The 27604-nt window shown below is 46.0% G+C and overlaps 1 protein-coding gene across 1 annotated transcript; it reads right to left on the bottom strand.

The window, feature by feature from the left end:
* Nucleotides 1-7024: 7024 nt before the first annotated feature.
* EDN1 (endothelin 1) lies at nt 7025-11928 on the bottom strand. Its single transcript, XM_072853282.1, has 5 exons — nt 11592-11928; nt 11228-11369; nt 10087-10245; nt 9710-9817; nt 7025-8315 (listed from the first exon to the last, which is right to left on the bottom strand). The coding sequence occupies exons 1-5, from the start codon at nt 11653-11655 to the stop codon at nt 8177-8179; spliced, it is 612 nt and encodes a 203-aa protein (XP_072709383.1). The 5' UTR covers nt 11656-11928; the 3' UTR covers nt 7025-8176.
* Between the last annotated feature and the right edge of the window lie 15676 nt (nt 11929-27604).

Genomic DNA, 27604 nt, shown 5'->3' with positions numbered 1-27604 from the left:
CAGAGGTCCTTTGTCTCCTTAACAATGCCCCTGTCAAATCCCTGGGGAGCAGCTAAACAAACTGGAATGCAGCAAAAAGAAGGGAAAAAAAACCCAACCAACCAAAACCTGTGGTCTGTTTTTAATTAGCCTATAAACCATTCAGAGCTCTCCAACTGTGCTGTCCAGAGAGGGAAAACTGAGGGCAAATATACTCTCTCTCCTTGTAGACCTCATAGTAAAAAAATCCCTGTAAACAACATGAGTTTATTTGAACAGACCAGAAGTCCGGGCAAAAGCAACTGTTCTGCATGACAGTGAATAGCAGCACCCTTTGCAAAGCATCTTTTGCAAGGGCACCTACAGAATTTGGCTATCCTGACCACAGCTCTGGTAGATTAAATGGGGATAAAAAAGACAGACATTGAGGTGGAGAGCCCCTTGAGTTTTCTGACAATGGGAAGTGGATCCAAAATGTGTTGTGCAACATCAGAAAGACCTTCGTTACATTACATTGCATTACATTACATTACATTACATTACATTACATTACATGTGAGCACACTTCCATGCTTACAAGTACACATGCGGAGTCGGTAAATGCTTCAAGTTTTCCCCGATGTACGCTGTTGCACATACACTTTGCAATACCTGATGATGCAGTTAGTTATACAATCATATACTTTTTTATCAGAACAGTATCTTTTTTTATTTGCTATGTGGCTGGACTCAATTCTGTGCTTTCCTATGCTATGCTTCATTTTGCAACTTTTTTCAAACCTGCTTTCCGTGTATAAGGCACAGGTTTCATTAATGTGTAATGTGGACCACCACAAAATTTCCAGTGGAAGTGCAAACTGTTTCAAGAATTTCACATATGCAGGTTGTTGTAAAGCATATATGAACTTGCATCCCTTAATCACGTTTCATGGCTCTTCAGATATTCACGGATCACAGGCTGAAAAAACAGCTACGATCACAGCTTCATACAGAAGCAGCTCACAAAAGCTGTGTTTGGGCAGAGGAACAGCACAGAGATGCTTGAGAGAAGAAAAATAAAGGGGTGGGGAAGGAAAGGCTGTAGTTTGCTCAGAAAGTTGACCCCTGTGCATGTATAGACATTTATAGAAATGTTTGTGGAGAAAAATAATTACGCAGCAAAAGTGCTTAGTTCAAAGAATAAATTTTTACTATACAGTAATATCCAGCCAACTTTCTGACTTGCCTAAAGGGTCAACACCGGAACCAGCAATCCATAATCCCTTGCCAGTTCAGGGCAAAGGACAGCACTTACAGGCACTTTGCTTTTCAGCCAGGTGAAAGACGTCCTTGTGCTTATGACGAAGCAAACTCAGGGTGAAGTAAAATTAAATTAATAGCCTTAATGCATATTGTTTGGAAGCCACTGGAAAGCACATCACTGCAAAGCGTCCCGCTGGATCTGTACCGAGGATGAGGTAATGGTTAGCAGAGACCCAGGAGGAAAAACAGCAGGCTAAGTCCTCAGCAAAAGCCACAAGATTTTAGAAAGATAGGGGAGTAAAATTTCTGGAAAAATTATGGAAAGATTCTTCTTACGAATACATAGAAGAAACATGGACAAAGGAGCCTCTGTAGAGGTATCTGTGGATTTCACAGTTGTATGCTGTATCTGCGTGACTGATACCCTGAAAAACCTCTGGGCTGGTGAAATTAGTGGTGTTCCTCCAAACTCACCGGAGTGACACCGGTTTAGTCCGTCCATAGGGAAACTGAGATGAGTGGACAGCCCTCCCAGCTGAGATGCCTACTCAGAAAAATCTGCTGTAAGATACTGATAAAACCTGTGGGGTCATTTTGAGACCATACGTGTCAAAGGGGAGCTGCTGCCATCGCAAAGCCGCCTGCGTGGCATTACGTGGGTAGGGTGGCTTACGTTTCCAGGGGACTGAGCAGGGCTGCTGGTGTGACTTGTGACTTGCAGCCACCTTCTCTCCCATCCCCCGAGGAGCACGCTGGCAGCAGCATCGCACAGGGTAGGCTCTGCGCAGCCCAGCGATGATCACTCTTTTCAGCAGCATGGGTTCTTTGATCCCTGCTTGCCTTCCCACATAATGAAGTCAGCTGCCTGACGGATGTGCTGGGCAGCCCCTGTGTGAGGAAAGAGATGCCTCCCTTGAGGTCAGATGAGACGTACAGTCATGAGGGAAGAACCCAGAGGGCACTCTCAAGGCACCTCTCCTGCAGATAATATCATGGTTCTTGTTTGGTGCTCACTTATGCTACTCGGGGGATGCTCACCGAAGTGGGTGAGCAAGTTCAGGGTATGAGAAAGTACAGGAGAAGTCCTTACGTCCTCGAGGAGGGAGTTTGGTCCTGCAAAGCATCCAGCACCTTGGATCCTTCAAAGCTCCCAGGCAGCCTGTGCACATTTACATGACCACATTTTCATGAGCAGCTGATGGCCACAGAGTTTAACTCTTTGCAGGGCTGAACTTTGTTGTTGGTTAAATCACTTGTAAGTGGTCTCAGCTACTTGGAAACCCTTCCACAGGCAAATATGCAACTTAAAGGCCTGCACATTTCTGACAAGAACATGACAGGCACCATTTGCCTAATTTTTCTGTCCACTTTAGTTTGCTGTCTAGTTTGTGAATGTCACTGTTTATACTCCTGTTATAAATAAGAGAAGGTGAAAATAGGAAGCAAAAGAAAAACAGATCTCTGGCAACAATAGGACTGAAATGAAGACGAGGAAGATGACAAGAGGAGAAGCTCTGGTCCATCAAAACATTCCATGCATGTGGCTACCTTTGCACAAGAAGTCCTTAGGGCATTGGCTAATTTTTCATGATGAGACACTTCACCAAGTGCTTGGCTGAATTTTGTTTGTGAAAAGAGATGGAGAAAGCAGAGGAAAATGTAAATCCAATATATATGATGGAAATACAGTGCTGCTTTCTTCTTGCTGGACTAGAGGCTGGATTTGTTTCCAGTGACTGGCACATAACATACATTTTTCCTTTAGCTAGAAAAAAGTTAGGTTTGGGGTGGTTGTTTTTTTTTATTTCCTTGGGGGAGAAAAACACAACAACAGTGTGAGCTTGAATTACAGTTGGTGAACTCAAATAATTTCTGTGGCCCCCAAAATAGTTGGAGAGGTCGATGAAGCCACAAACTCCATGGGGCTCATCCATTTCTGAGTGCAGCTTTCTTGAGCCAGAGGCAAACTGCCCCATTGCTTACCAAAGTGATATTTATTTAATTTGTTACTAGCAAATGTTTGAGGGGAGAAAAAAACAACAAAAAATCCCCAAACCCAGACCAAGAGCATCAAGAGCCGCTGGAGCCCTCTGCTAGCATCAGCAAACCAGTGTCCATTTGCCCCCTATCATGGTGATATCAGAAAGAATGAAGCCTTTCTGGGTCAAATTCTGCTCTTATTTTCACTGGCATAAATGATGCCTCTAAAGCTGAGGGAACTGTTGGCCGACCAACTGACGCGGTGGACTTCAGGCAGAACTCAGGTCTCCTTGACCTGATCAGAGCAGAGGAACTTGTCCCAGGCACACCACTAAGACATACCAGCCGATTGTTTAACCATATTGAGAAATAGCAAAATAGGCTTCCCTATCATTTTTCACCTAGCTCAGATTTGATCAGAGATATAAAATAAAGCAAGACATGAACACCCATTCTGGCTAAGTTTCCAAAATGTCATTCGCAGCATGTTTACCTCAGGAAAAATGATCTTGCAGCTATCTTTGTACTTTATCCGTGGCACTCTGTCTCTTTGCATACTTACACTCACCATCGCAGCTTCCAAGCATTCTTCTCTAATTAATCAAAAACTCCATCCTTTTGTTTCCTAGGTCACGAAGGAAGAACAGTAAATTAAAGATATCGGCTGAGCATGGAAGCTGGATTTCTACCCAAGGAATGTAATAATAGCGCCATGATGCAGGCGAAGTCAAAATTGATATGGTTTTATATACACAGAGGCAAACAGTTGAGTGTGAAGAAAGTAAACATCAGCTAGCACTCAAACAGCGGTTTATCCAGCTCATTCTGTGTTTGTAAATATAGAAGTGTGTTGTGGTGGCTAAATTTATCCTAATGTAAGGAAATACGAACAAAAAGGCTGGTATTTGGTAACTTCTATAGGCAACATTAGGACATCCTGCGTGAATTATTTTGGGGCAGTTCATGATAACATGGTACAGATTAGAGTTGCCATTTCTGGAAAAATTAGGTCAGAATTATGTAGATAAGATGGAAAGAATTTCAGTAGTATTGTAGTATTTTCCTGACTTGAAGCCTGACTCACATGTCAAAGCTTTGTTTTATTGTATACCTTGTTTTGATATGTAGTCAAAACAGCCTTTATCCAGAGAAAATAAAAATAAACCAGCTGAGCAAGAAAGAATTACACACAGCATTGAATAAGTACAGCAAGCTTAATTTCAGAGAGAAATAGTTGCCTTTTCCTGTGAAACTTTTTGCAATTACAGAAATGGCTGTGCCAGCAGGAAAAAACAGAGGAGTGAGATACAATTTGGTAAGAGCTCAGGAATGGGGCCTTTCCTTGCTCTTGATCCGAGCTGGAATTTCAGCCATACGTCAGATGTATTTTGGGACCATTAGAGTATGGCCACGCTGGAAAGTGGTGGCCCTCTTCTCTGTATGCTTCCCTTCATCCGTCTCAAATTTCATCCTGGATTAGAAGAACCTCTCACTTAAAAAGGAGATACATCATGGCCACGGAAGGTTTACTTTTTAAGAGAAGAAGTGAGCTTAGTTCTAGTTAGAAGAATGAGAGCCCTGACTCTGCAGCCTTGCCTCTGCAGTCAGCACAATGTTTCCATTGGCTTCAGGTAGAGTATTTTTTTGCTCAGGTCGTTTATTATAAGTAAGAATGTACTTTTACGCTGCTCTGTGTTCAGTGCCATAAATCCCAGCACATACCATGCCTCTCTTTTTTCACCAGGGGTTCTGGCCTGAGTTATTGAATCTCTTTCTGCCACGGAGCTCGCTTTGAGAAGGAGCAAACCTCTGGGACAGACCCTGGTACTCGTATGTGAGCCAGCCTTAAGATAAAACGCTTCATGGTCCCTTTTGCTTGTTCAGTGAGACAAACAGACTGTTAAATCCTGGTTTTCGGTCCAGCTCATTAATGCAAATCAGGGTAAGCTGCAGTTTATGCTCCTATGCCAGAAGGCAAATAGCGCAGGGTCGGGGCACATCCCTTTCTGCCCCTGCCGTGTGCGAACAGGCTCCTGGAGCAGGCTGGGCAGCATGAAATGGCTTCAGCCACTCTTCCCAAAGCTTGCAAGCCCCTGGCACCAGGGCATCTCACCCTCCTTGTGCTCTTTGCATTGCTGCTTGGGCTCAGTGCTGTGCAGGGCTGTTACTTTACCTTGCACGGCTCCGGGGACCGTGCCTTCCCCAAAGGCCAGTGGGTGCCCATCACCACACAAAGCTGCAGCATGAGCAAGCAGCAGGGTCAGTTTAGGGGGAAAGGAGAGGAGGATGAAAGGCAGCTTTCGAGTCCAGGCATGAGCAGAGTAAACCCTAGAAGGAACAGGTTTATTCTTAGAATGGTCTCTCAAGAATCCCTTAAGCAGCTGGCCAGGAATTTGGGCTACTAAAGCCCACCCACAGCACCATGTAGCCTGGCCACCTACAAAACCCAGCTAGCCAGCCTTAATAACAGCACAGGTGCTGCTGTCGTGCTCCTCTGCTCCCGGCATCACTCCTCTCCTCCCGCTCCCTCCTGGGAGAGAAAACAGGAGCGACTGGGAAGGGGATGCCGATGCATGGCCCTTTCCCTGGCAGGGGCACCCCGTGCCACCCGCTCGCCTGCCACGTCGGCCGGGTGAGAGGCAGCACCTCGACTACTTGCTTGTTTATTTTCCCAGCCGAAGGCAACCACCAGTGAGGGAAGAAATGGCCAACCAGGGAGCGTTAGTGAGGTCTCTTCAGACCTGACAGAGGTCACCGATCCACGCGTGTCCTGATGCAGAGATCAAAGGGCGGCTCCGGGGCCACATCCTGCCCTGCAGAAGTGCAGGGGCTCCTGGTTCCCTCCCGCTGCCTGGGCCAGGCTCTCCTGTCGGACCCTGGCTGCCAGCACTGCCATCTCTCCACGGAAGTACTGCCCCAAAACGTGGCAGAACAGCATGAAGGAAACACGATATGGGCTTTATTCAGCCTTATGGTGTTCGGTTGTGAAAAATGCTGCAAAGCAATATTGACAAGAAACCCAGAACGATTTCAGAAATTTTTAATGGTGACTGCTGCCAGTGTTTGCAAGTGTCACACACCTTGTATTGTATTTGTTTATTTGGTTTTTATTTGTATTTGGGGTTATTTTGGAAAAAAAAAACCAAAACACTCAGTTTTATCCATGGACTAATTCTTGTGCCTTTTTTTTTTTTCTATAGGATCAGAGATGATTAAATCCTTTTATTTGTTTTAAGCATCTTTCCAGCTATAACCACTTCAGGCCAAAATGTTTGGAGACATGCAAAGGTTGACTGTTGCTCTAGCTCTTTCCTGGGCTTGGGCCAGGCTCCACTGAGGTCTCCATCTTTAACTTTCGTGGGCTGGGCTGAGACTTTTTGGGATAGCACGGTAATAAGTAACATAACACAGCCTAGTCCAATATAACCCACAAAGCATCTAGTGCATGCATTTTCTCCTCTCCTTCACGTATATCCAACCCCTTATTAGCAATATTTTAATGGTACAGTAAATTCAACATTAGAATTTGTACTATTGGATGAAAAAGACATGAGCCATGTGAGGGTGCTGCTCCAGGATAAATTAATTTGGCCAATTCAAATTTCACCATGAAATTTTGAGGAGCAAGCTTGAAGCTAGAACAAGTATTACCTGTTGTCTCACATCTGGCATAACCTTTCTGTGTTGTGATCTGGCTAATCTGACAGAAAGGCAATCATGTGCACACACTTCACCTAGGTCAGCTTTGTATGTGGGGCAATCTACCTCGATCACCACGGAGCCACAGCCTACGGAAAAACGGGGCATATGAAAAACAAGCCAATAAAGTAATTAAAAATATTTATTTCTGAAGATATTTACCTTGATAGGCATAAAGCATTTCCCAATTTCATACAGAAATACATAAAACATGCATAGACCAATATGGCCTACTTCAATGTGTATTCAACATGGTAAATATAATGAAGAACTTGTGTGAATATAAATACAAAACACAAAAAATAAGCACATAATATTCAACCTGTCAGCAAATTCAACAATGTGAACAAATTCACTGCTATAAACATTCACCCAATATTAGCCTTTTGATATAATTCAAAACAACCCTTCGTCTCGACACATTTCCACCGAACAAGGCACTGAATAAATCTCACAACAGCCTCTGGTACATCCCCACTTCAGTGCATTTTTGGTGGCATGTAAGACACAACAACCTTTATTATTAGAACTTCAGATAGCCAAATATCCTTGTTATGAGAAACCTAGTAGTGTCCTCTAACTTTTATTTTATGTTGAAGAGTCCTTTGGTATCCAAAACCAAAGGACTTTGACTATGCAAACAACCACAGTGTCTAACCCACATTCAGATAACTCTGTTCAAGTAAACTAGACTTCTGAAAAAAGGTAAAGGGTTGCAGCTGATTAGTAAAGGCAATAACAAGGTGTAAAAATACTCTAGCAGGAGTGCAACAAACAGTACGCGAGGTAGACATGTATATATGCAGTAAGTCCTGATTAAAGTAGCACTGTGGCTTTCATTTTTGCATTTTAATCAAAAGGTAGAGTTTTCCACTTTGAAGTTTGTCCACTCAGATCTTGCTTTCTGTCCTTTCTAAGCACATCTGTGAGGTCTTCCTTGCAAGATGCTTTTGATGTAGACCCTGCCCAGAAAGCTGCTCAATTGATGGGTAACATTCCAGAAGCAACATTCAAATGTTTCTTCAGAAAGATGGCTTTTCATGTACGTTACCACAGATTCCCTTTCTCCCCCTCTACCCATCCATCTGAATTCCAAAATGATGAAATCCTTTGCTTTTATACCTCCAAATACAGGACTCCCTTAGTGTTTTGCTCTGCTGCGCAAACACTTGGACAGAGAGGCCCTTCACCGTTGTGGAATGTTAGAAGTCAAGAGAGAGTTTTGGTGATGCTTTGTTGGAAAGTGTGATGGAGAAAGATTCAGGTGATCTTCCCACTAGGATGCTTTCAGGCTTTCCCAGATGCTTTGCCTTTTGTTCGCCCTGTTATGTTTCAGCTTCCACCCTTTCTGGAGCTCAGCCTTCAGCTTTGAGATACTGAAGGAAGCTTTGATACTGTTACCAATAGCTTCCAGCCTGCAAAAATAAGAAATATAAATTTATTGTTACAATAATTAAGATGCATCTCCAGTGTGCAGACATTCACTTTTTGATTAAATAAGCCTCAGTCTAGATTTCTACCATGGGATCCTCAGTAACTGCTGATTGCTATACCTTTGTCAGAATTATGCAAACTTAAGCCACTTGAAATATTGGATTCAGAATTGAAATGCAAACATTAAAATAAGTTAAAATATTCATTCAAATATAGATGCCCTAGACTTCCTTAAATAGCATGTATCCAGTCAAGAGGTCTTCAGTGTTACTCTTTCTGGCTGTTTTGTTTCTTTTAGGTAAACCTGATCCTAGTTCCAATGAATGGGTGCATTTTTCAAGTGAGTAAGTAAGCAAGGCCCATTTTCAAAAGTGATTTAAGATTTCCAGGGCCTAAGTCTCACTCAAAATCATCAGGCTGCCTGCTCCCATAAATCCTGTTCTGCTTTTGAAAATAGTACTAAAGAGTCTTCTTTTGTATGGGCAAACTTTGTATGCCATACTTTTACATGGGCATATGGCTGAACACTGAACGCCGGAGCTGATATAGCTGTACTAACACTCAGCTTCAAAGCTGACTTCACCTCTGTGGGGTTCAGAGCTGCACCAGGTCCAATGCAGGCATCTCTGAACTGCACTGCAGAGTGATATTGCTGCCTCCTGCCACTCAACTTATTATGCACAGACCTCAAAGGGCAGTCCTGAAATTTACTCCTAATCTCAAATATGAAATTGGGCTCAAATATTAATTTAGTCTTCATTTTCCCTTTCCTCAACTTTTTTGCAGTCATTTCCATCGCTAACATCCTGTACTCACTTTACACAGGTTTATCAGGCAATGTAAGAGATAAGGCAGGTAGAAATCCGCCTCCTGCATTCTAAAAAGCCAGCCACACCAGCCAGAAGAAACAATACATTCAAAATCTGGATAGATCAATAATCATCTTTTTTTCCCCTCCAGTAAGATGGAGTAAAGTATCTAAGAAAAGGCATTCTGATTCATATTCATTTTAGAATAGTTGGGACATAATATTTTTAAGTAGTTAAGATAGTGCATGAATGTACTAAAATGACAGGCTGTATTTATTTCTGTCAGTATTTCATTATTTCATACTCTTCTGAAGTCTGGTGTATCTTTAGGCCTACAACTAAGTCTGCTTCCTCTAAGCAAATGAAGGATGCTAGGCAGAGCTCAGCACCCATGTCTTCACAAGCTAAAAACCACTGCATGGAGAAAAGCCCTCAAGATGTCCTCACTGATTCCTCCGTAACTCTCAAGCTGAAATCACCAGCAAGCCCACACTGACCCGAAGGCAGGTGAACTGTGCTCTCTATTGCTACTCCGGGGAACTACAACCAGATGAGAAGAAACTCACCGCTTCATTTTCTTGCTGTCAACAAGCTGTCGGTTCATGCATTTGGGTCCAATGCAATTGCCAGCTTTGCTACGGTGACGCGAGGTTTTCTCCACTGTGGACTGAGCCCTGTTAAAAGTGAAAAGGCGCTGCTGTTAAAAAAAACCCCAAGTCTGCAGTCCACAAGGTGAGGCATCTCATCAAACACTTCTCAAGGCATGTAATAAGCAATCTTTCTGGGCCAAACCATAACATGTATCACAGCAGTGTGAGCACTCAGGTAGGAGGCAAGGCTTTGGGGAGATTATTCGCTCAGCAAGTGCCAAAATGAGTAAGTCTACCACAATCCATCCCTTTTACATGCACTGCCTTTCAAAGAGTAGCAACAATAGACGCACCAGAGATCCTTTCCTGTCTGGCAGAAGTTCAGACACTTCTTGTCCTTCTGGTTGGCACATCGGCATCTGCTGCTAGGTTCAGCGAGCATCTCCGGCACCATGTCCTTCAGCGATCTTCTGGATCGAGAAGGGCCTCCGAGACCATACGGAACAGTCTTCCTATGATCAAAGAGACAACATGAAAGTCATTCAAATAATTCTGTGGCTTCGAAACAGCACGGTATTTTGGGCAATCTTATCAATGGGATTGATTGCATGAATAAAGGTTGTGGGATTGGGAATGCCTCGTTGGTCATAGTTTCCATGCAAATGCTTCCGATGATCCTGCAACATACCCATTAGCATGGCAACTGACAAGGCTAATGACCTTTTAATTGCGATTTCATAAGGCTGCTGTGCCTCCCTGTGCAATAGAAAGCAATAAAACCTCATCTTTTTGAACTTTGGTAACTGCCAACACTGAAAGAAGCAATAAAACTGAGGAACAGATCCTCTGCACTCAGAGGAAACCCAGCAGCAGAACAAATCACCCCAGTCAGTGTTTGCAGCGTTAGGTGAGGCTCTGGCTCACTACTTTTTGGTGAGGAAAGCGTAGAAATGAACAGTGTACGTAACCCTATTAACACGTGGGCTGCGTTAGTTTGCAGCAGAGAGCAGCAAGAGGCGGCAAGGAGCCACCCCATGTCAAAGTAAGCCTTCTAGCCTCCTAACTGGTTGAAAAGAAAAACGGTCAGACAAATTCAGGCTGGCAAAATCATACTTTTGGCATTCTGTCCGCTTCTGATTCATAGTGAAAAGTATCCTGCAGCCTTCGCTGAGCAGCACCCAAAGGAAATAATCCTGCCCAGATTTTAAGAACGCAGGTGTGTCAGGGCTACTAGGAGCTATCTGCTCAGGCTAGGTGGTCAAATCCTGCTTGCTCTCTCCCAGTGAACAGTCTCACTGATAAACTCGGCAGAAAAGCAGGAGCGGGGAGAAGCAATAGGAGAGACCGTGCAAATAACTATTCCTTCCTTCCCTTCCCATTTCTGCAGGGGGGTTTGTGGGTCTTAATTTTTCCCTCCCCCCCCCCCCTTTTTTCCAGCCAAAGCGGAGCCCAGCGCTCGGCAGCTGGCGAAGCCCGCCCGGTCCACTCACTCACTCGGGGGTGTTGATCCAGATGATGTCGAGGTGGCAGAAGTAGACGCACTCCTCGTCCAGCAGCGAGGAGCAGGAGCAGCGCCGGGCGCGGCGGTGCGCGGCGGCGGCGGGGGGCGGCGCGGCGCCCGCCTCGGCTCCGGGGGCTGCGGGAGGGAGCGGCAGAGCTCAGCACCCGCGGCAGCCACGCACCCCGCGCATCTCCGCAGACAGCCCCCCCGCCGCATCCCTCAGCCTCCGCGGGCCGCCCTCCCCCGGTGTCCGGCGGCGCTCCCCGCCAGCCGGCACGGAGCCCCCCGGGTGCGACCCGCCAGCCCCCCGCAGGGCCGGACCCAGGCGGCGGCGAGCGGCCGGGGACCGGCACCTACCTGCCGGCAGCAGCCCCGGGCACAACACGAAGAGCAGCGAGACGATCATCTGGGAATAATCCATAGCAGGCAGCGGGGAGCGGACGGAAAAAGGGGGGGAAAAGGGGAAAATTAATAAAAGAGAAAAAAGGGGTGCAAGTCTCTCCCAGCGTCGGGATGGAGAGCCGTGTCCCGTTCCCTGCGGGGCGCAGCGCGGGGGCAAGCGGCGGCTCGGTGCGCCCCGGCGCGTCTGGCTGGCGCGGCGGTCCCCGGCGCCCTTTTATAGCGAACCCCCATGGAGCGGGTAAACAGCCCCGGCGCTATTTTATCCCGAGACAATGTTATTCTGCTATTAGTCACCGCGCGGCAACGTGCGGGCCGAGATAAGGCCGGCCTGGAAAGGAAATCGCCTGCAAACTTCAGAGCGGCGGGCGGCGGCGGCGGCGGGCGGCCGGGGGGGCCGGGGGCGACCCGCGGGCGGGGAGGGACGGGAGGGGCGGGGCGGGGCGGGGCGGGGCGGGGGTCCGCGCCGCGCCGCGCCGCGCCGGCGGCGGGCCGCCAGGGGGCGCCGTGCCGCCCCGCGCCTCGCACCTGAGGGCGGGCGGCCGCCTCAGCCCGCTGGCGGCGGCGCGGCAGCGTCGCGCTGGCCGTAACAACGATAATTATTGTGATTATCGCCAGCGTTGTTGTTGTTGTTGCTGTTATAACAGCGGGGCGCGCCGGGCGGCGGTGGCAGGTGCGGTGCCGCCCGCGGTGGAGGTGTCGCGGCCGCCCCGCGGGCTCGCGGCGGCCGGTGGAGCGGCTCCGTGGCGCGGTCCCTGCGCGCCCGCTGCCCGCCCGCTCTCCGCAGGCCCACCCGAGTGGGCTCTTGCGGGGTCTTAAACGGTTGGGTTTGGCAGCAGCGGTGAGACGTTAGGGTATAACCGCCCTTTTCCGCCGTGGCAAGGCAGGGCGCCGTGCCACAGCGCGTTTCAGGGTCCGGGCTGTGCGAGCAGCAGCAGGCGTGTGTGGTCAGGAGGAGGAAAGACCCGTGCCCAGCCTTTGGCTCCGACCGCTCACTCTGGCAAGGTCAAGGCGAGTTTTTTTCCCGGCATGTTTGTATTTGCTGCCTTGCGCTGAGGCGCAGTAGCTGTGAGTGTGGTAGCTGGGCGCTTGAGAAACGGCGCGGCAATGCCATCGTAAATACATACATGCGTGAAGTCCACTGAGCTCCTAACTGAGAAAGCCAGCCTCTGAATATAAACTCAAATGAACTCGAACGCCTGTGATGCGACGTGGAGCCGTTGTGCTGCAAAGCGTGCCAATTTCACCTATGATAAATAGATAAGACTCTCTTGGTATTTGTGGTATTTCCGTGCACTGTGCTGTAATAATAGAAATGACCTTGGATATCACAAAGACCAAGGCTGCTAACTGCAAGTTGCATTGTGATCTCTCAGGTGAATGGCTGTTTTTTTAAAGTATCAAATTATACTGTGCTGCTGTATCATAGCGGACAGACTGTCTACAACCGTGCTGAGTCAGAATAAAGGTCCATTTAGCTGGTATCCTTTCTCCCACAATGGCTGTTAGCAAATGGTATGAGAAAGAATACAAGAAAGGAATGCAAGTAGAGACTAATCCTTTCCTCTGTATAACCTCCCTGCTTCTAGCAGCTTGAAGTTTAGGGGCTTTCTAGGCAATAGTGAGCATTTAGACCATTGTGCTGAATAAACACCAGTGGCCCCATCCTGAGATGGTCATACCTTTTTATCAAAGGTTCTCTAAAACCTGCCCTATAAAACACCTGTGGGTCGAGAAAGCTGGGTTATACAAATTTTTTTTTATACCTTTTCAGCGTGGGAGTTTACTTTTCAGAGCAGGGACTGTATCTTCTTGTGTGTTATGTCTTCTTGTGTATGTAGGGCAGCACTTACCGGAATACCAATGTATGTGTGAATTATTGCAGTTATGATAAGAATCTACCAGCAGAGGTCACCTAGCTACATATAAAAAGTAATCGTAGCCCACTGAAGTAGTAAACTTTATGAGTATCCAAAAGTTGGGAAAGAAATTAGGTGATTTTTTTTTGGCTTCTTGATGTTTAAAAAAGCAAAAGAAAGAAAAAAACACAAAGCGGTTGTGTGGGTTGAAAGATAGCTATCGTTTCTGTATAGAATACAAATATGCATAGCCTTTCCAGGCCTGTCACTTAAAGACTGTATTTCATGCCAGCACTTACTTAAAAGAGATTTTTTTCTGAGATTCCTTTTTCTAAGATGTGCACTTGAAGCCAAAATGACTCACATCGGTGTAAGATATTTTCAGCTTTGTCAAAATGCCTTGTTAGAAAGTATTTTGTTAGCTGGCAAAAATGGCATGCATATTTCCTTTGAGTAACAAAGCACAAACATATCGCAGGGACCTCTGAAGGTGCTATTCTTTTTTTTTTTTTTTGAAAAAACAAAAACATCTTCAGCAATTTTTGGTAAGGATTCATAAATATTATTGTTGTCAGAGATCCATATCCACTGATTCAGCGATTTCTGATAGCTCTGCTTTCAGATCTTGAGACTGACCAGAATCAAGCTATTCCTGTTGCTTGTTTGAGTAATGCAAAAACAAATTTATGTTCAGTTGCCAGTGGCCTGGATGGGTCATTTCAGGCCGCGAGGACTGCCAGGCCAGGAGGTGGGTTTCCCCAGGAAGGCGTAACCCCCTGACCCTTCCTTGGACACTGGGACGTACTGGGCAGGTCTGTGCCACGCAGAAATACCCTTTGGGAGTTTTGCCAAAGAAGGAAGATTCGCTCACTTTATAGCTGTTTATAGTAGGAGCTTGTAACAGTATGGATCACAGTAGGGGTCTTACAAAATAAGCAGAACAGGACTAAGCTTTGGCTAGCAGTCAGTGTTTGCAGAATGGAAATAACAAAGTCGTGCGCGATTGTACAAAGTCATGTACTCCACGAGTCGTCCCGGTGCACGCCAAGCCAGCTTGCCCCCAGGGCCGGGAAGTTTGCACTGTATTTGCACTGCTACCCATTTGGGCGAGGGTGGAAGCAGGAGTTGAAGCTGACTGCTCCTGCAGCAGGGTTTTTTCCTTTCGAGCTGGAGTACCTTGGCCTGTGTTAGGGGTGTGAAAGACACTGCGTTATGGGGTGAAAACTTAGCTGGCCAGCCAGGCTCTGGTTTTAATCTTCCAGCTGGAAAAGGCCATGGCACTGACTGAGTTTTCTAAAGGACATTTTGTATAGTGTCAGAAATGTGAAATGCCTGCTTATCAGCAAAACAATAAAAGGAGATTGTAAAACTGCCTTTCTGTCTAGGGAACAAGGGGAGCAACATGCTGTTTTCTGCAGATTTGAAACACCATTCTCAATTAAGTGAAAGTTGAGTAACTTGTCCCTTTACTTCACTCGCTGCCTCTCCCTCTTGCACTTTACTTTCCTCCTAGGGGCCATCCAGTCCCCCTGTGCCCCTTCTTACACAAAAGGTGGGGGGGAGATTCCCCCCCCCCCTTACATAACTTGCAAATTAAAGAGCTAACTAATTTAGGCTTCTTGGAAGTGACCTTATTCTCATCTGTCACTACCCAGCCTACAATGTATCTATTTCCCTTCACAGATGTCAGGGTCCTTGAGCAGGAGCATAATTTCTGGAAAACTAACTTTCTTCATTTCTCCCCATCTCCAGTCAATGAGGTTTATGAAAGGACGTGGGTGCCTGTCTCACACTACACTTGTGGACCTCTTAAAGTGCTGAGGAGAAGAGGAGCGTCAGCCACTAATCCAGCAACCTCAGCCCCACCTTTTGTAGCATGCAGACGGATCCTCTCCCCACCTCAGTCCCATCAGTGGTCATTTTCCTTCCAGAATTCACTCCACGTACAAAACCTTCTTTAAATTAGGGAGAAAGGTGACAGCTATATGACACTTGGCACAGAAGAGCCGTCATCAGATGAGAAAAGAAAGCTCTTCCAGACCATGCATGTCCTGGCACCAGGTGGCGGTGACTAGATACCATTTAAAATACAGAAATAAAAAGCAGCTTAGAGCTCAAATAGAGGAGAAAATCAACTTTACTGAGCAAAGGTCACAGTTTCTCCCAGGGCTAAAATTGTTGTTACCAGAAACACAAGAAGGACGGTTTGCAAAGATTCAGGTTTCAGAGGTACCCTTGTGAAACCTTCCTCCCATTTGTACTTTCCACAACAAAGAACTGGAAGCGTCAGGGAAATGTTTTGCTGGAAGGCAAGCCAATTTTTAGATGAGGGGAAACATCAGGTGGGAAAAGGGAAAAGGTTTAAATATTCTGAGAATAAAGAATCCACGTAACTTTTAGGTGAGAGTTAACAGGAATTTCCCCCCTGCTTTTACCACCCGTCTCTGGATGTCATGGGAGAAAGAACGTCCACTTCCCACTGAAGCGAGCCACAGGGGTGCTGGAGGCACTTGGCCATCCCCCCTCCCAGCGAGCTGCAGCAGCTCCTCCTGTTTCCATCTTTTACTCTGCGCTTGCTCTTGTGCAGGAGCAGCAAAGCAGAATATCAGGGGCAAGGCAAAAGGCTTAGCTCTGTGGGCATAACATGGGGCAGGCGACCAGAGCCCTCTCTCCCAGGACTTGCGAGGGTGACGGGGGTGACCCATACTGCCGACGGAGTGCCCTGCGTGGTGTCCGGACAGCACGCTCACCCGCAGGCTCAGGCGGCTGGTTGTTTCTGCTGTGGTAGCTCAGGATCCTGCACGCAGAGGCCCCGAAGGATGTCAATCCCTAGCCCTTTGGCATTATAAACAGTTTCTACTGTGGTGCTTAACTGGGATTTCATTTCTTAATTGACCCAAGTTTTTCTCATGTCAATGACAATATTAGTAGAAGTTATAAGACAAAGACCTCACTTCTGGCCCAGAAAATCTCAAATCGCTGAAGCCCGGGGAAATATTCTGGGGAAGGAGCCCTATGTCTCTTCCCTGTGCTCTCGCAGACACGTCCACCATCGGCCATGTCAGACACAAAATGCTGGGCTGAATAGTCTGATGCCATGGGACTGTGATATATTCTCATAGCTATGCTTGGGCTCTAAGTTTGTTTTGGAAAAAAAAGAAGTATTTCTGCATGGTCTTCAGCTCCATTCCATCAGTCAAGTTCAAAGTACAAGCAGTATGAATTATGTCTTCTAGAAGTGTGAAAAGATGGTAAAAGGTTACATGTGTTGATAATCAGCCTCTTAAGAATGGGTTACGCAAGCAAGAATTTAACTATAATAAAGATTATCATTAATAGATACAAGAGATTAGCACAAAGACTGCAACTTCACTTCAGTGAAGAAAAGGAAAATACAGAACAGAAAGTGTCACTTGTAGAAAACCAAATCTGGTTCTGTATACAACCTTTTCTACGAATACAGCAGCATATGATAGAATACTTATTTGCAAATAACAGTTAGTGGAAAATGTGCTTTATCAGGTTTGTTTACTTATTTCTTGGCAAGTCTGGCTTGCGAGGAAGTCAAACCCAATGCATCCAATTAGAAAATCTTCCGAAGCAAATCACTAAGACCAGCGCACAGCTCTCTGATCATCTTGCTCCTACCAACAGTGCATTTCAGAGTTTCATGTTCTTTAATAAATGCCACTTTCCCATAGTCTTGGCAAAGGATCGGTGATGCCATCCCAGTGTCCAGAGTTGGGAATTGAAGCAAGGAGGCCAGTGCTCATCCTGTCTAACAGTAGGTACTCAGCTATGGTTTCTAAATTAGATGAACATCTTAGCTCACCTGGTGTCTGAATTGCCCTCTAAGCTATGGAAAGGGGCCTAAGGTGCTGACAGTCCTAAATTTAGGCACCATCCTCTTCTTAATGTCTAGAGTTAGCTGGGGATGAAGCCAAGTCGGTAGCTTGCCCAGGTTCCCATGAGAAATTACTGGGAAGGTGGAGAAGCGAGCTGAGTTCCTCAAACCTGCGTCCTGTATCCTGCCCGCTACGTTATCAGCCCTCTCCAGTACACTGAGGTTTGCTTATCAAAACTGACTTTTTAGCTGTTTTGATTTGTCCATCTCTTGGATTTTATGTTGCTTTGCTCAGAAAAGGTACTTGTGAGATCTTCATTTCATGCAGCTTGCTCAGAGACGCTTCTTTGAATTGATGAATTTAATTGACTTTTCATGCCTAGTTTGTTCACCTATCATGTGGGCTTGCTCCACCTTTGAATGAGACCATCTCCAAAGACTCAAGTTAGTAGATTTCTGAGATCTAGCTGGCTCTACCCTTTCCTGAGCGCATAAAAGCCTTGCTGAAATGAAGGTAATTAGCAAACACATTGTTCCAGGAATGGTGTTGGACTTTCTTTACAGCACAGCCCTTTTGCTACCACGTATAGCTCCCCCCTGCCCGGTGACTGTTTTGCCACCTCTGTTTTGAGCCTGGGGTTAGATGAGCAGGCTTGCCGGTTCCACTGTTTTCTTTGTGAGAGAAATGAGTATGTGCTAGAGAACACCACAGGTTTAGATGTGGCCTGAGCCATAGGTATGGGTTTGTTTTTCTTTGGTTACTTGTTCCAGACAGTTGCTTCGCTCCCAAATCCGTTAGCACTATCATTGTCTGGAAGGTGGATAGGAAAGTAGCCTCATGTGAACCAGTGCTCCTAGCATTAAAGATCTACTCATTGTCCAGTTGGGCAGATGCTTGTGTCTGTCATTTTTTTTGACCGGGGCATACTTTGCCTGTAAAAGAAATGGTGACGGCCTCTCTCCAGCTGCAGTTCCTAGTCTTTATCTGCCCTTGTTTCTCCCAGGAGAAGGCAGCTTTGTGAGGAAACACTGCATTAAACATGCTCCAGCTGTTTCTTGCACCCAGTCTTAGCTTGAACAAGTTACACCAAAAGATGTCAGAGGAGAGAAGCTGTAGATAAACTACAATAAACAAAAATGAAATAAAATTCAGAAGCTCTCCTTCTTATTTTTAATGGGACAATAAGAGGGACACCCTCTTATTTTTCAAGCAACATATATACATTAAAATGTCTACTCTGTGCCTGAGGTAAAATATGGACCACACAGATCCAGGGGTTGTTATGGCAATTACTCACTGGTGACACTGACAAGAAGGAAATTTCATTACCTGTCAGGGCCAGGAAAACAGGAACAGCAGCTTGAGAATCACCCATGCCCCAGCACTGAGCTACGATCCCTTTACATCTGCCACCCCCTGCCTTCAGTTGCAAGAACGAGCCTGTTCTCAAGCGTGCATGCGGACGGTCGCATCCAGCACTGTCACCAGCACACAATAAAGTGCCTGGGAAATGTGAGGGAGTGAGAAACCACTGAGAGGGAAGGGGCTATATATGACTCCAGGTTCCTGTGCGCAGCTAACAAACCAAGATGTATGTCCAACAGGGCTGTATGTCGACATTTGCCTTCTGTGACATATAGCATATAGGAATGAGGCCATCTTTTCTGGCTGCTTTCACTAAGCATCCTTGAGGCATGTCTCTATTAGGAATTTTTCACCAGCCGTTTCCATTTTGGCTACTCAGCAGAACCTGAGTTGGTACCACTGGGAACCCCTCTGCAGGCTCGATGCCTGCAGCCAGACCTTTCTGTGTTGCTATTCCACGCAGATTTACTTGCTATGAGAAAAAAAGCCAATGCAAATTCCTCGGTTTCCAGTAGATGTTCAGCATTATAGTTGTAGGCCTTCAGCTGAAATGGTGGAGCCTTGGTAGGAAAGGTGCCACGCGGGGCCTTTGCTCTGATGGGTTGGTGTTACGCAGTGCAGAGCGAATGCAGGGCTGTGCTTTGACAAAAGTAGTTCATGGATCCTGAAGACTTTTTCCAGCGTTACTACCAGTACTGTACATGCAGAAAACCACTCATCGTCCTTTGACTAATCCTGTTCAGATTAGCTGACTCTGAGTTGTAATTACCGTTACCATCGGTGTAACTGTATGTGAGCAGCTATTGCCTTAAGAATTGTTCCCTGGTGTCATTTTCCCAACATTCATAATCTCTTCACAGTTTTTAATGACATCTTTTTTCTTATTTAAAGACAAACATATTCCACCTTTCCTAACAGGATTATGCTGTAAAACTGGAGTATTGGTTTCAATTTCATCAGATGCAGCCAGGAACAGCTGTTTCTTACACTGGGTTTAGGATGAGTCTTTTGAAAACAGGAGCTGTATATATCACACAGCAGAGCTCTAGCCATCAGCTGACGGACCAGACCAGCTCTCCTCAAATTCTTGCAGATATATTCTTTTTTCCAGTGAAAAGACTCTTTCTGAAAAGCTAAGCTAGTTTCACACCAGCTGAAATCGAGCCCAAGTGGTTTAATTTTAATTTAGGAGGGCAGAATAGTAAGGAGGGTCCAAACCTGACTGAAACAAAGTTTAGCATTGTGTTTTCAGTACATTTTGCTAGTGAGTTATCTGTATTGTTTTGTTCCTAGTTTTTAAAATGGCTTTAAAAATCACACTTTTCTCTAGAACAATGAAACTTAAGAGAAGGTTGAAGCCAAACACAAGGTATGATTCAAAGGCCTCATTTCTCAAGGAGCTTTTCTCCCGACACCACATTTTTTAATCTTTCTCCAGCCACCAGTGACCAGAACTGTCACTTTTCCCAGAAGAGCTGACACTAAATTTGGAAATGTTTTATTTCGTAATGGGGAAAAGAAATAAAACGCCTTGCTTCCTTTGCTGATACTTGCTCTTTGAACGGGGCCATATGACACAGCTTAAAGTTTTGTCTGTTTATTTGCAGCTTGCTTGGTTCCCTGGCAAAGTGCAAGTCAAAAGCAACAAGGCAATGTGACCCTCTCAAAACCCACTTACCTTCACAGGAAACCAGTTCAGGATTAGGCAAACCAGAAATCCCCACTTCCTTTTTCTAGAGAAATTACACTGTTAATTAGCAGATGCCTGTTTCATTTTCTTCCACTGCCCTTTGTATAAGAAAAGGAGGAGGCAGGGCACCTAAGAGCACTGACTTTTTGCTGCAGTTACTATTCCGTTTTTCCATTCTGTCACTTCTCTCCCCATAAATATCAGTTGTGATACCCGAATGAAAACAGCATCCTGTTTTCCTTGCAGTTTGTTTGGGATTGGTTAAGATACTCCTTACGATGAGAAGGTGGGATTTCCAACACTGGTAGGAAAGAGAGGTTTTTACTGGAAATAATCCTCTTCAGCTAACAGCTCACTTGCTATGCGTGTGCCACCATAGGCATGTGTGCTGTACAGAAAATAAACCGGTGGAAACTCAGTGGGAGGAAATCAGCTGGCTTCTCAGACCTTGCAAATGACACTGTGCTACGAGAAATTCTGGGAAATAAGCAACCGGGGCCAGTACTGCCCATCTCCAAAGCTGCTGCTGGGAGGGCAGAGAACCCGTTATCGTGAAGGGCCGCAGTGCGAGGCCTCCCCAAAGGAGGGCAGCGGGGCAAGCCGTTTGGCGAAGCCCTGGGAGCCAGTGCTCGGTCTCCCTCTCCTCCTCCTGAAGAACAGTTACGGTAAACTGCTGCTTTGAGATAGGGAACCTGCCGTACAGTTCCTTGTAGCAAAGTACACTGTAGCAAAAGAAGGTGCTGATTAGTTGCATGCAATCTAAACTGCTGTTCCTTAAAATAAAAAGCCTTTTTTTTTTTTTTCCTTTTCTTTGGTCTTATCACCAAGGGCATGGTTTTCTCAAAGGTTATTTGACAGCCCGGAGTCCTGAAGCAATTGTGTTGGCCCATTTCACGAGAAATACAGCTAAGCAATGAAGAACTACAAAGTCCTCCATGCTCTATGCAATGTAACATTGACATTTAACTTAGTCCCGCAGCAGCACAAACCATGAAAGAGGCATGAAAGATTAAAATCTCAGGGGGTCAACCTAGAACAGGGCACGAGGAAGAAATATGCATTTTTGGGGGGCCATTCAAGAGAGACAGTTCCCACAGAAGATCCATGCAGCTGCTGAAATTGCAAGGTCCCTGCTGCTGGGCTCATTTGAACATGTAACCTGTGCTCAGTGGTATTAACTCCGTGACCAATTCCACTGACTTCTTTGAGAATATCTTTAAGCATATGCTCAAGTGTTTGCAGAATGAGGGTCAGATGTTTCTCCTTTTGTGGGGTGACAGTACATGGCAGAGTGCAGGTGACAAAAGTGTTTCAAACATCTCTAGAGCTATTGCATCCTTGTGAATACTAAGAAAGGAAATTCGTGTTTCTGGGCTCACAGGTGCATACGGTCACCCTGCTGCGGTCACCTACCTCTTGTGGAGTGTGCCCCTGGCATATAAAATCCAAAGCTCAGGAGCTTCATTCAGCAGAGGGCATTTCTCTTTTTTTTAGGAAGTTTAATCTTAGTCTAAGGGGCTTCAGGGAATATTCTTTTTTTCCCCATTCAGCTCTGTCAGAGGTGTGGTTCTCTCACCACAAGGATTTAGTGATGTCTTCCACGTGTCTGGGGATATTTATTAGAAATATTATACAGGCCGCTATTCTGGATCTTAAAAGTGGCCATCAACATTTCTTCGAAAGTTTCTCCCTGAACAGGGAGGTCAAATGTAGGAAAATAGCAACTTGGTGGCACAGATAGATCCAGGGCTAGTCTCCAGTTGTGATACAGTTGCTATTATGGAGAGCTACTTTATTATAATAACAGACTTCAGTGGTGCAATACACTTCATGACGCATACCCTCTGGCATAAAACAAACACAACCAACTCTGCTTTGATAGACCTAGCAATTATTTTTTTAAGTTCCCACTTGGGAGAGGCCAGCAACACGTTTATAGTGGAAAAAGAGGTTGCAAAAAGGAGAAGGCTAGCCTGGAAAGAAGAAAATGAGAAGGAGGTAGAAAGTTAAGGCATGTGGATCTGTTTTCTGAAGGAAGTTGTTCACCAGGTTCTGGAGAGTGGATCTGAATGCAAGGAGAGGAGCCCAGATGGTTCAGTGCAGGGAATCGATACCTCAGCTCAGCATCAAGGTCTCAAAGGAAATGACTTGCATGAGGAGAAGAGAGAAATAGCTCTTTCCCTCTGTAGTGCTATAATCCTGGTCCGTTCTGGCCTGGAGAGGCTGCTCAGCTAGTCAAGACTAAAGAGCTGTGACATCATGGATGATGACAACAAGCAATTGCAAAAAACTGCATTTGTTCAATAGCTAAACATCGAGGCTGGGACTTTCGCAAACAAACAAAGGCTAAAACAAGTCACTAGTAAACTCAGGACATCTTGCCTGGATTATGGAGATACCCCAATTAAAGCGTCCCACTGGACTCTGTGCTGATGGCTGGATTTCCCCTCCCAGTCCATCTGACCACAGCTTGCTCTCTCAGAGGGCTTCCAGGTTTGCATTTATTGTTCGAACTAATCAACTGGTTTTGACAAAACACGGAACAGGAAAAGGGGAATGCTGAGGCTTTTAGTTTCTGAAAGGCGTCGTACTACGTTGTTCCTGTAGCCCAGAAGAGCTGGAGCCTGGCCCTGCTTCTCACCTCCAGCCCTTGGGCAGCCCGCATGCCTCTAGGTGGTGCCTCGCTCTAAAGGTTCATGCCGGGAGCTGGGGAGCAGCAGCCTCAGGCTGGGTTTTGCCCAGCAAGTGGTGCCAGCAGCTGCATCACCCACCCTGCCCTTCCCGGCGTGGCCGAGGGAGCAAAGCAGGCAGTCCTGCTTTTGCAGTCCTGCTTTTGCAGTCCTGCTTTTGCAGGCAGTCCCTTTTCACCGAGGTATTATTGCTAGAAAAGTCTATTTGCTTTGCTCCTTTGCAGGCAAAGGAGACACAGCTAGAACTAGAGGGATCCCCCACAGCGACAGACCCGTCTGCAGTTCATCCAGACCCTGCACACAGGCTTCATCCAAAGCTGACTGAGACACCTCCACTGAAAGCCGCTGTGGGTCAGGCTCCTAAGCCCAAAGAAAACTGTCAGTGGCTTTGCTTTGCCGTGTCATCCAGAGAACTGATGTCTGTAAGGAGATGTAACCAACTTGATACCCTTCACACTGAAGTGTTAGAAGAGAAAAATGAAATGGACAGGCTTGGGTCATCAGTGGGAGCGGGTGCCTATTTCTTTCCTGCTCTGCAGCCTATTTTGTTAACCTGGGCTATGTTAGAAGTCTGTGTGGGGGGCAGGAGCCACTCCTGGCAACACCTGTGGAGCAAAGGATGCCTGTAGATGATATAGAGCTGTTCCCTATCCTCAGCTGTGAGGAAGGGCAATATTAGGGATTGGAAATTGAAGGGTACACTGAGTTTGTTAGGTGTGGAAAAAGCAGTTCTTGGTATTTCTCTTTACATCTTTGAGGTGAGGAACATCAACCAGGGAGGTTCACAGCCCACCTCTTCATCATGTCTCCTCCTTTTCCACTATGAGACTAGGAAGCAGAAGACACCTTCTGTTTTGAACCAAACTATTTGGTACACACAGCCATGCGAAGTCAAAATTGACCCTGACATGGCTGAGACAGCCCCAACTCCCACCTACTCACAGTGCATTCATATATGTCCCCCTCACACTGCATTCATATATGTCCCCCTCACACTGCAATAACACAGCTCCCTGATTCCTACTTGGGAAGATGGGAGCAGTCTTGGAAGACTTGCTATTTTCTTTCCCGCTATACCCTCCTCTTGAGAGAAATGACAGTGCCCTGTATTTGGTATGGGGAGGAAGAATTTGCCCTTGGGCTTCCTCCTTGCCCCTACAGGTTTCCATGTACTTACATCTAAGGGGGAAGGAAACCTGGGACAAAGGCGGAGGCGGTGTAACAGCTGGAGGGACGTCTGAGGAGGGTCATCACAGCAGGTCATCCCTGAAGCAGGACATGCCCAGCGGGAGGAGGGGGAACATCTTCTCTGACACGCACTGCTCTCCTGAACAGGCTAAAGGATTAGCCCTTGGATTTGTTTTTCAGATGATCCTGTGCTAACAGCTTTGGGTGGATTTGGGACGACTTCTCCACGTCGAGTCCTTTGACCTTTTAATCCTTCTGAAATAACCTATTCCTTCTTCTCCTCCTAATTCCCAATCCCGCCAGATCGCCTTTTGTTGTTTTTCTCCTTGGACATGTTTTGAGAGCTTGCAGCAGCTTTTCTGGTGGGCTGGGTAATTAGCTGGCAGCTCTGGCTCCTTCCTCCCACTGGGCTGTACCTGGGGCTACGCATAGTTTCAGGGTGCTGCTTGACAAGGGTGTTAGACTTGCAATTTGAAAGTTTTTCAGCGCTAAATCCAAACTTAGGCTTTTATGATAAATAATAAGGAATATCTCTGACTTCTTTTCCCTTATTTTAACTTCTTCATCCCTCACTGCAGCTGGCAGACCCAAAGAGTTATGCAGTTCTAAAAGAGGAAGAAAAGAAACCTGAAAAAAAAGAAATTTACAGCTGGTAACTGAGGCCAGATATAGCTGTGGTGTGGATGCGATAGGGAGGAAAAGAAGAAAACTGGAGAGGGCCCTGGGGAGGAGATGACTATGGAGGTGGTCACATAACTCAGATGAAATATCTTAAGGACCTGAGGTGTGGGGGAGATGCAGAACCTCCACTGCAAGTATGGTCACTAAAAGCTGCGTGAGGATACCTTTTATAGGCCCTGATTCAACTCATATCATTTTGAGGCTCTGAAGGAAGCAACCCAGCTAATGGCACATCCATAGGGAGGTTCAGTCAGCTTCAGCCAGAGGATGAGTGCATGCTGTGTTTTCTCCCAAAGATGGGTAACACGGTCTGTCTCCAGCCAGGTCCCGCTCTCTCCTAGGCTTCCTCTGACGTCGGTGGCTGAAATCAGAGGATCGTAAATGGCTCTTTAAAAGCATTTCACACTGGTGCAGGAGAGGAACAATTAGTCCATACTTATTCTTCTGGGCTTAGGTCTTTATACAGACAGATTTATATGCTTCCTTCTGCAGTTCATCTTCAAACTCATGTGTGGAGGAAATGCAAGGACATTTGTGCAGTGCCTTGCTTAAATCCATGCAAGGCTTATAGTTATCTGAGGTCCTTGGGAATTAATGTTGCTTTTAAAATTAAGTATATGCTTGAGTTTTTCTCTCAAGAAAGATGGCTTAAGCATATCTGAATTGGAAAAGTCCCATCTCTCACAATTGCTGTATACAAAAGCGAGTGACTTCATAGTAGGCTGACTTCTAGATGGCAAAAGATGCTGAGTGTTTCCTTGGCTCTAGATAAGAAAAGGGTGGCAATCCAGCAGCATTTTGGGGACTGTCAGCTTTCTCTCTCCTCTAGGGAAAGTTTGTTGGAGAGGGAACGCACAGAAAGGAAGTTGGAAAGCTGAGGATGGCAGCTGCACAGCACTGTATTCAGAGTGTGATGGTGTGAGAGAGCTGTATGCGGTGGAGGAGGAAGGCAATGCCCGATCCAACCCAAAACAGGGACATCCACCCAAGGGAACAGAAAGGAGCAGAGTTATCTCGGTAGCTCATCCCACACCCCTGCACAAGGACACCACTGCCGGACTTGAAAAGGCACGGCTATTTCCCTACACAGCCCAGAAAGTTTGTCCACTTTCCTTCTACAAATAAAACTCTGCCAGGGTCACAGTTTCTGAACAGATTATGCTCTCACACAGTCGCTTTCTATGTGAGCAAAGGCAGTAGCCAGTTCTCACACTCCTTTGTGTACTTGTGAAGGAAGATGGCACAGATCTGTGGCAATCATACTGCAGACCTGCTGTAAGACCAAGGTTTTGGGCTTAATCACATGTGATACATAGGGAAATAAAATCCACCTGAATGTTCAATGTAAAGGAAACAGCCTTTTCACAGCTGTCCTGCTGTCCAGTGACTCATCTAATTGAAAAACAAAACAAAGTACAACATGGAAAAATCTTCATAAAAAGGTCCTAAGACAGGATGCTTTTTGCTCTTTCCAGGCAGTAGGGGAAATAGCCTCATTAATTCTTAGGGATGTCTGTGTATGAAAAAAATCTTCTACAGTCTCTGCACCAAATACAGTTAAATTAAGCATGGTAAATATCATCCTGAGCACTGTTTGTATTTAAAAAAAAAAACCCAAAAATTTTGGCAAGTCTCTGAAGCTTGTACATTGAAGTAAAAACCCAAGAAGGACTGAGCTACCTTGGAGGTCCTCAGTGGGATCCTAGAGGGTTTGTGTCAACCAGCAGTTGGGAAACCGAAAAGGTGCATGAGATTTTTTGGGCTGACTCCTGCCCCAAAGAGTTGTCTCACCTTGCTCAGCCTCTCCCAGGGTCCAAGTGCCACACTGCATCCCCCTCAAATCCCTTGCACATCCATTCAAATCCCTTGTGCGTCCTGTTCTGGCCTGGGTTTTTTGTTATGGGAAGGGTGTGATGCTTCTACACTCCCTTTCCACATACAGGGACAGTTGCGCTGGGTCTGACCAAAAGCCTCCAACATCAGCCCAAGGCAGATGCCTAAGGAAGAGTATAAGAATAGGGAAAGTAATAGCTTGAGATACCCCCATCAGTCTGTGACTCGAAGGCTTCCTGAGCCAGAGGTGGTGTGGCCCTCCATGGATCCCTGTTCCACTGAGTTATCTAGTTTTCTGAAAACAGATGAGCTTTAGTGTTTGCAACATCTCACGGCCAATTTCTATGGCTCACTTGTATTTGGTGTGAAGAAAATATATCCTTTAGTTCATTTCAAGCCTGCTGCCTGGTCATTGCATTATGATCCTTAGTTTCTGTCATGGGACACCCTTCTGCACCTCCTCCTGACACACGGTCATCCCTGCCGTACTGGGACTGGTTTCCCTTTCCTCTGTGCTGGTCTAAGTCAGAAGCAACACGGTGAAGTCTACTGAGGCTGAACAGGAAGCACGGAAGAGAATATGGCTGTGTGGTTTCTTAATGCAAGCTCTGGCCTACCCCTGCAATGTGGCCCTAAATCTAACACAAGAGATTTCCTTATGTTACATCTAAAGCTATTTGGTGCCATTAGTAACAGAGCAATAAACCAGTGATCTTTTGTCTCTTGTCCAGAGGGAAAAGAAAACAGGAACCTGAATGCTAAATTCAGTTTTCAGCTTCATTGAGATATTGTTTCTGGTTTGGATGTTTTCTGAGCTTCA

The sequence above is a fragment of the Ciconia boyciana genome, chromosome 2 (assembly GCF_034638445.1).
Source record: "Ciconia boyciana chromosome 2, ASM3463844v1, whole genome shotgun sequence".
NCBI classification, from domain to species: Eukaryota; Metazoa; Chordata; class Aves; order Ciconiiformes; family Ciconiidae; genus Ciconia; species Ciconia boyciana.
The sequence above is the reverse complement of the archived record's forward strand: the minus strand, read 5'-3'. Positions and strand labels throughout refer to the sequence as shown.

What these genes read in the sequence shown, in the direction of transcription:
- EDN1 (XM_072853282.1), bottom strand. Translation starts at nt 11,655, where the DNA reads ATGGATTATTCCCAGATGATCGTCTCGCTGCTCTTCGTGTTGTGCCCG. An exon ending in CCCGGGGCTGCTGCCGGCAG is followed by an intron (nt 11,370 to 11,591) that starts GTAGGTGCCGGT and finishes TCCCTCCCGCAG; the next exon opens with CCCCCGGAGCCGAGGCGGGC. An exon ending in CAGACAGGAAAGGATCTCTG is followed by an intron (nt 9,818 to 10,086) that starts GTGCGTCTATTG and finishes CACTTTTAACAG; the next exon opens with GGCTCAGTCCACAGTGGAGA.